This window comes from Sebastes umbrosus, chromosome 11, assembly GCF_015220745.1.
Source record: "Sebastes umbrosus isolate fSebUmb1 chromosome 11, fSebUmb1.pri, whole genome shotgun sequence".
Classification (NCBI taxonomy): Eukaryota; Metazoa; Chordata; class Actinopteri; order Perciformes; family Sebastidae; genus Sebastes; species Sebastes umbrosus.
The window spans coordinates 8,065,332-8,074,463 of NC_051279.1; the positions used below are offsets into that span (position 1 = coordinate 8,065,332).

Below are 9,132 nucleotides of genomic sequence, written 5' to 3' on the forward strand. Positions count from 1 at the left end.
TATGACCTAATCACATCCTAACACTAGCTCTAAGCAGCATATAATACATCATTAAAATTATTTATGCTAAGAATGTTTTTTTAATCAAATCAAATTTTTAAATAAAAATAAAATGATTTATTTCCGAATCATTTGAATTGTGTGTTTTTATGCAAATAACCACTAGAGATGACAATAACAATGTAAAAGAATAAAAGGCCTTTGCACAACCAAGTCTGTATTTCTCGTATGAAATTGTCGCACGTTTAAAAACAAATACAACCTCACGTTGTATCAATCACATTTACACTCCAAAACCTTCATCCTTCATTAAAGTTTTCGGAACAGGTGAGATTTTCTGCGTTTTTTCGTATCCGTTAAAAGGCAAGAGAGGGTTGTTTGACCACTCAGAGCCACCATCCGTGCTTAAAGAAATAAAAGAATACAGGGGTGCCCCGGTAGCTCATCTGGTAGCGTGGGCGCCCCATGTACCGAGGCTGAGTCCTTACCGCTGTGGCCCTTTGCTGCATGTCATGCCCTCTCTCTCCCCCTTTCATATCTATCTCTGTCACTATCAATAAGGCAAAAATAATCTTCAAAAGAAATAAAAGAATACAGAGATGCAGAATTTAAAGATATATTGTGGCAGGTGATTGCAGAACACATCGGAATTGGAAAGTGATGTTGTCACTGTTGTCATGACATGTCCCCTTCAAGTGTGAAAATACAGCTGAGTTAAAGCCAAAGCTCAATAGGAGATAAAACATGTTACAAACTGTTCCAGGTGGAATGAATGCAGGTTAAATGAAAACAAAGTGACAAGCTGTTTTTTATCGTTTAGATTTATTTCATCAAAGGTGACATAATTTGATGGATTTGAGTGTTTTCGAATTATCAAAAACACTTTCTTAAGATTAGGCAACAAAACCACTTAGTTAGGTTTAGGAAAAAACAACATGGTTGGGCTTAAAAATACTACGTCTGTAAAGTGAAAATATGACTTGACGTTGTGAACACGGAACACGGAACCCCCACTTTTGCTGGATCATCCAGTGAATAGCAGACAGCGCTGTTTCAATTATCTGACTACGACCATAAAGTGGTAGTGCATTTCACAGCAGCCCCTCCTTTTTCACTCAGTGTACAGCCGCTGTCTCTCGGCCTTGTGATTGCTCGTAGTGACGGCTGCTGTCGAAAACACAAACAGAAAGCCTAGAATTTTACTTTATCCATTTTAAATAAATTCTCCTCTGTGTTTATTATCTACATCAACCAGTTACATAAAAGTTACTACGAGTATGCATATACATTTGGCTGAATGTCACCAGATAACACTGTTACTTGTTAAATGGAAACACCTGTACATTGAGGAACAAAAGCCTGAGGAGCAGGAGGAAGAAGTTCAGCCATCATTCTCAACCGTATATAGAAATGTGTTTGTGTTTCGGGTTAGAGTGAGTGTCTTTGTCTGGTGAGGATCTTTGTTTCCCATCTAGGTGCTCTCTCTCTCTAACTGGCTGGAGGTGTGGGTTCAGTCTGGGGTGTGTCGGCTGCTGATTGGTCCGTCCATCATCTCTACAGTTTAAAAATGCTCAGGTAGTCTGACAGCAGCCTTGTTCGGTTCTCGGCCTCCAAACCTTTGTGTTAAAGCTGTGATCTAGAGATGAATTATAGCCTTAGTGCCCTAGTTGGCTTCATAATTGTGTAACTTGTTGTAGGTTTTCTTTGTTGCCAAAGATAGCACTTCAGTGGTAAGGGTGAACTGCCCTCATCGCCCTACTCTACCCATAACAAGGCCTACTGGTGAAAGATTCTTTTCAACTGTCAGTTGGATAAAACTGGCATCAGGGCATCACATCAGATTGAACTGTTTGTCCCTGCTCACCTTTGAAAGGGACTATGAAGTAATTTCAGTGTCCAACAACTAGCTCCGTCGTCTCCTTTTGGAATCATCAACCAAAGTAAGCTAATTTACAATTATTGGCTAATGACCTATTTTATTGGGTATAGTTTATTTTCGGTGAACAATTTGGATTTTATGCTGATGTTGCTGCCAGCTGTGTGTGAGAATATGTGGCCGCCGTGCCAGGCTATGCTATGCTGTTCATGTTTGTCTGGTTGGATCAGAATCAGCTTGATTGTCCAGGTATGAGTAGTAGACCTACACACATAGGCTATCAGGAATTTGACTCTGGTTATTTTACTCTCATTGTACGACGAAAATAGAAATACAGCTAAAAACAAGGTCAACAAATCTGAACAAGAGTGAAGAAAGAAGATAAAAATACATGTCAGGTGCCTGTAACGTCACCTCTGATGATGATGTATAAGGCTTGTAGGATTAAATTGTGATACATGGCCTGTTTTGGTTAACATATGCCTTTCAGAATCTTATAAGTAGATAATTGGTCTTGGACGGGACAGGCCCACCTGATTTTCTCTGTGCCCACCCACACTGTGATTTCTGCCTACGCCACTGCAGTGCACAGTAAGCAGACAGAAATTAAATAACCCCCCAAACTGTGTATTTAAAAGCATCGTTATTCAACTTCAACCACATACTGTACCTTGACTTGCAAAATAATCCCAGAAGAAGACGAGGAGCCGTTGTTAATGTTGCGTTGGTGAATGAATATGATTTGATGAGGACCACACAGGGATATTTATGTGCATGCTGTTGTTTATTGATGATTTACCACAGATGACTTGTCTTTGCTCTTGTATGTAGATAAGGCTCGTATCGGCCATCAAACAGTTCAGAGATACATTTTTTATGATGTTTTATTATTTTTTATTTTGTTTCTTTGATTTTTTCTGGTGCTAGTTTTGTATTTGTAGATTCAGCCCATCGAGAAAGTGTGAAGTGCATTAAATAAACTTCAGCTTAGTTAAAACCTTTAATTGATGAAGAATGCAAACAGCAGAGCTATTCGTAGTTTTGTAAAGCACAGTATCAACTGAAAGAATGAAGGTTTTAAAACCAGATTTGACAAATACAGCTTGACATTAGTTGATTATATATTGCAACAATGTAAACGTAGACTTTTATTATGTTTTTTTTCTTTTATAGGCTACCTTTTGTTTTGAAAAATGTGCCACGTGTACTTGCTGTTAACTGTCAATTCCCGAATAAATCTAGTTGTACCTCCTTGTCAGATAAACATAAAGATAAAACAGTAAAATAAAAGAATATAAATGTTGCTGATACGCTGAGATCATATAAGGCACAACTTCCTGGTCTGATTAGATCATGTAGGTACTTTGCATTCTCAGTAATGTAATATTGATGCTGAAAGGGAAAACAAACAATGAAGTGTGGAACCACATAACAAAGGAGGAGAGAGTAGGTCCATAAAAATATAAAATAAAACTATGTGTTCGATTTCTGTACACACTGATGATGATGATGAATTAATGTATTACTTGAATTAACATGATGGTCTGACAGGGCCGGTTTTTCACACAATGCCACATTTTCTATAAATGAGATAGTTGAAATACACCTCAAAATGTATAATGGAAAAATATTAACCTGTCAGTCATTATTCACAACATTTGTCCAGTCGGATTACTTTTTCAATGGAGTAGCTCTGGTTTAACAAGCTAGAACACTCCCATCCATCTGTAGCTAGCAAGTGAATCTTAAGCTATGATTGCTTTGAGTCTGTACAAGAGCATCAGCTGAACATCTGCAATATAAAATGTGATTGTTATACATTTTGAATCACCTCAGACCTAATCCAGTCTGGAGCCGTAAACCTCCACCTCAGAGAGGACCAGGTACTCGCTTCTTCCAGGAATGACGATGTTAACGTAGCGACCGTCCATCCTGTTACACTGGAAGGTTTTGGTGAAACCTCCAGGGATGCTTGAGATCACAGCACACCTACAGGAAGAAAAAAATACTTTAACTCATCAAATGATCATTTGAATAAATAGATACTCTAAAGGTTCTAAATAATTTGATAAATATAAATTATTGTTAAGTCACAGGCGGCAACCCCCGGTTCTGAAAGTGAAGCCAATACGATAGTGCCTTAAACTTGCATTCTTTCTAACAGCCAGCAGGGGGCGACTCCTCTGGTTGCAAAAAGAAGTCTGATTGTATAGAAGTCTATGAGAAAATGAGCTTACTTCTCACTTGATTTATTACCTCAGTAAACATTGTTAACATGAGTTTATGGTCTCAATCACTAGTTTCAAGTCTTCTTCAATACAGCATGATGTTCATTTAGTAAATTATGGTCCCATTTAGAGTCAAATAGACCATAAAGCAGGGTATGCTTAAGAGCATGGCTACCTTGTGATTGACAGGTCGCTACCAAGGCGTTGTCCGGTCTGGGAGTTGCCTGCACTTTCGTCTTAAAACTTTAACCCTTTCAAAGAGTGTTTTCAGTTCATGAAAGTTAATTATAACCCTTTTGTGTCACTTCTGGTTGCAAAAAAAACAAGATGGCGATGGCCGAAATGCCGTACTCGAGGCTTCAAAACGACAGTCCACAAATCAATGGGTGACGTCACAGTGACTACGTCCACTTCTTATATACAAGTTATGCCAAACCTCTATTCTTCAATTTGTTTTTTAATTGAATATAAATGTGTTCCAAACAAACCGAATGACAGATATCCATTAATCACAAAGTTATAGTTATACTACTATTTAAGTTAATAACTGTAACCTACCTGGGATTGTTGTTGCCATTATTTTCAAGAGAGTCTCCAATTAGGATCTCGGCTCCATTTATTCGAAAGGGCTCATTACTGTAGTTGGTTATGTTGACAGAAAACACTTTATGGGTTTTGCCCAGGTCCAGTCGCCACCAGGGGTTCAAGTTTAAGCCTGTGTGACTGCAAGAACCCTGGCTCCAGGAGGCAGCACGATTCCCATCTATAGCATTATAGGCAATGCCTGTAGAATGCAGTGATGACTGAGTAGCTTTTCCTTGGAGTGCCAGGTTCTCTCCTGCATAAAGGACACATTTGCAAACATCAGCACTGATAATTAGTTTTCCTTGATGCTCTCTGCAGAACAAAGTGACCTCCGGTGGGAGGGAAGAAACTGCAGTAAAAGATAGAGAAGTCATGGAAAGTTGTGAGGATGCCGGTTGTTTATCTGGATTAAGACACATTTAGCTCAAATAGATACAACTTTGCAAAGAAGAGATGTATTAGTAACAGGAAGTGCATGCATTTAGCCCGTTTTCAACGTTATAGTTCAAACGGTTTGACCGCGGCTATATAAAAAATTAGTCAGAGGCATCACCTAGAAAATCACATCTTGTGGCTTCAGCCACATATTCAGTTCTCACCAGTTGGGGCACGGTACCCGTAGACTTCCACTTCGCAGAGTGTAAGGACTCGTCCTAAACCAGGTAGAACCACAGTCACATAACGTCCCTCCACAAGTCTGGTAAAAGTCATTTTTAAAGACCTGCCTGCTGGGATATTAGGAATTACGGCAGCCCTAAAAGAGAGAGAGGAAGCAGTACATGTATTTGTTTTATAACGGCAGTATGAAAGGTAGCAACATAAAGTAAAAAATAACACCAACACTTAACCTGCTTGAAAAAGAGTAGAGGCAGTATTTCACACAGCAAATGCCACATGTGCAATGAGTGTGGCTATCATTTAGTGCACCACTAGTTAATAGATCATAAGATGAGCTGCGTCAGGATGTGGGTGGCTTACATCTGCCCAACAATTTCCTGGGTGAAACCCTTTATTTAAGAAGTCATTACGTTCACTCACACTGGGTTTGCGGCACCATTTTCCTGTAAAGAGTTGCCGATGTGAACCTCTGCCCCGTCGAGTCTTTCTGCACAGCAGTCTCCTCTGTTGGTGATGATGACGGAGGTGACGATGTAGGACTCCAGCAGGTCCACTCTCCACCAGGGGTTGGTATGTCCATCAGTGTGAGTGCATGAATCGGCCCCGAAGTTAGAATCACGGTTTCCATCAATAGCATTGTAGGCAGCCCCAAATGCATACAAATAACGGTCTGACTGGGTTGCTTTTCCACGTAAGGCCACGTTTTCTGTGAATGAGACACATTACAGAGACAGTGTGCAGGATTTGGCGGCATCTAGTGGTGTGGTTGCAGATTGCAACCAACTGAGTACCCCTCCGCTCACTCCTCCCTTTCCAAGACTGCAGTAACGTGAGCCACCGAGGGCAAAACCGTGGTAGCGCCGTTCGCCTCGCGCAGAGGCCATCCTTACCATAATAACACTACTTTCCAAGCAACAGAAGTCAGACAGCGCCTGGCGGTACCACGGTTTTGCACTCTGCGGCTCACGTTATGCAGTTTCACAATCGTGTTGGAGAACTACAGTGGACTTCAGGTAACGTAAAAACGCAAATAGCTCTCTTTAATGACAGTGTTTGGTTTTTCTGCCCTGGGCTACTTAAGCAACATGGCAGGCTCCGGGAAGAGGACCCGCTCCCTATGTAGATATGAAGGACTCATTCTAAGCTAACGAATAAACAGCGATTCTTAGTTCTGGTGATTATACACTATTGAAAACATAGTTCTGAATATTATATTTCATTCCTACTAATAGATCCCCAGAAATGTATCACCAAACATTTTAAAGGAACACACTTCTTTTAAAAAATGTTGTGATATCCTGCATAACCTATTTTTTGGCCACTTGGGGGCAGCAGAAACAGGTTGTGAACACAACATTCACATATCATCACCTTTTAAGTTGATATGATGAACCTGTTTGTAAACAGTTGCTTATTGACACATAACTAAATCTCCATTCGTCAGCACCAAAATTTTTTTTAGCTGTATCTTTAAAAATCCCCGAGACATCTTTTAAGACATTTTTTGTTTAAACTTTTCCTCAAAAAAATTCAATTAAGTTCAACATTTTTTTCATTTCAAACGTTTAAAGCTGAAGTAGGTGAGATTGGAGCAAATATGATTAAAAAAAGTTATTTTTATAAAACGGTCGCTATATCCTGACTGTAGTACATAAAACAAATCATGATCCTCTGTGTCCTCCGGTGCGCCTAACGGCATCTGAAAGATTTCACTTACTGGAGGAAAACAAGCAGCATGAACTGATCTGAGGTCTGCTGTCCATCTGCCGTCTATGAGAGTTGGCTGTCAATCACTCGCGAACGCTGACCAAACGGACCAAACTAGGCAACGCTGATCAAATATGAATCAATATTCTGTTACGTTATGCCTATTTCTCTCCTCAAATGTTTTCAGAATCATCTTGTAGGGCACGGTTTAGCTGTAAAATGAGAAAGTTGAAGCCTGAAAAACAGAGCCATGATGAGGTGCAGAAGTCTAGTTTTCTCTCCGAACACTTGAATTACAATATGCTGAAAGGTTATTATGGAATTTTTGCCAAATGATGCCAAAAATATACTGCCTAGTGCCACTTTAACTGTTGCTATCTTCAGCTTCAATAAAGAGTTCATTCCAGTGTACGTACACTGGAGGCTTCAGGTTTCCACATCACACTTGTGTAAGTTGCGTACTGGACCATGATTGGCTGCAAAGTTGTTGTGATGTCACAAAATTACCTCATACGTTTTACAAGCTGAGATTTTTACTCCTTCAGCAGATGAATGTGAAAACAGCCTTCTAGTGTCAAACTGCACATACATCATTCTACACAGTGAAGCTCAAACATACACTTTAATGTTTCATAACAGAGATATTACAGATATATAGCCAGATCATACTTACGATAGGTGTAAGCAGAGCACGTTCCCAGGAGGAGCAGCAAAAGCAGAACTGAACTGTGGTTCATTGTTCTGGTTGAGACAAACAAGAGAGTCAATAATAGAATTACACTGAAGGAATAAACATTATTATTATTACTGGATGAAATTTATCCCAGACCTACAACAATATTTGCTCCAGAAGTTAAAAATTCAATGTGCATCAAAATAAAATAACTCATATAAGAGGAATAACTGGTGGCAAATAAGAAACTACACGTATAGTCTTAACTGTCAGTGCACAGTAACCAGACAGAAATTAAATAACCATCCAGACTGGATATTTAAAAACATGATTATTCAATTAAACATATACTTCATACCTTGACTTGCAAAACAAACTCAGAAGAAGACGAGGAGCAGCTGCTTAAGATGTGTTGCTGAATGAATATGATTTGATGAGAACCACACAGGGATATTTATGTGCACATCTTATCATGGCACATGCTGTTGTTTATTGATGATTTACCACAGATGACTAGTCTTTGCCCTTGTTTGTAGATAAGGCATAGGTAGATGATTCCTTTGATTTTGTAGATTCAGGATATACTACTTTATTGCCACATCAACAGCTACTAGTCATTGAAACATAATAAAATATACAGCCATAACAACAAGACACAGGACAAGACAAGTGAAAATAAATAAAGGAAATAACACAGTATAGCAGCTCATTGAGAAGGTATGAAGTGTATTAAATCAACTAAAGCTTAGCTATATCCTTAACTGAAACAGAATCTAAACAATAGTGGAAATTATGCATTGTGTGTTGTGCAAACAATTTTGTCCAACTGCTTTTTCTCTTTGGCTGTGGTGACCAGGCTGTATTAGACCGGAATAGAAAAGGTAAGGGATCCAGTCACAGACTGATAGAACTGAAGCATCCCCTCTCAATGATCTAAACGTCTTGGTTTGCCTCATGAAGAAAAGTCTCTGGTGGGCCTTTTTGGATGATGGAGATGGCGTCATCCTCTTCAGACAAGAGGAGATGGTGTAAACCTGCTCCACCTTCTGGTCTTGGATGTACAAAGGCACAAACTCTCTTCAGCCAGGTCTGATATCAGCTGACATACTGTATGATCCGTTCAATACGTTCACAGCTGGACAGGCTCTTATTATGTGTTTTGCTTTACCTTTTGTTTTGAAAAAATGTGCCACATGTACATGCTGTTTACTGTCAATTCCCAAATAAATACTGTACTTCCTGTTCAGATAAACACAGAGATAAAACAGTAAAGTTAGAGAATATTTATGTTGGTGATGAACTGCAAGGTGATAAGGCACAACTTCCCGGTTTGATTAGATAGTGTGTGTACTTTGCATTCTCAGAAATAAAATATCGATGCTGAAAAAGCAAACAATGAAGTGTGAAACCACGTGAGGACAAAGGAGGAGAGAATAGGTCCATAG

General features: G+C 39.3%; 1 protein-coding gene across 1 annotated transcript in view; it reads right to left on the reverse strand.

Annotated features, from left to right (window-relative positions):
* The window catches only part of LOC119496950, a 53,336-nt gene extending 45,581 nt beyond the window's left edge, over positions 1-7,755 (reverse strand). Inside the window, exons 1-5 of the mRNA XM_037784641.1 lie at positions 7,688-7,755; positions 5,728-6,013; positions 5,289-5,443; positions 4,663-5,038; positions 3,718-3,865 (exon numbers count right to left, since the gene is read on the reverse strand). Coding sequence (XP_037640569.1) covers positions 3,718-3,865; positions 4,663-5,038; positions 5,289-5,443; positions 5,728-6,013; positions 7,688-7,751 — 1,029 coding nt within the window. The 5' untranslated portion in view covers positions 7,752-7,755. The remainder of the gene's footprint in view (positions 1-3,717; positions 3,866-4,662; positions 5,039-5,288; positions 5,444-5,727; positions 6,014-7,687) is intronic.
* Between the last annotated feature and the right edge of the window lie 1,377 nt (positions 7,756-9,132).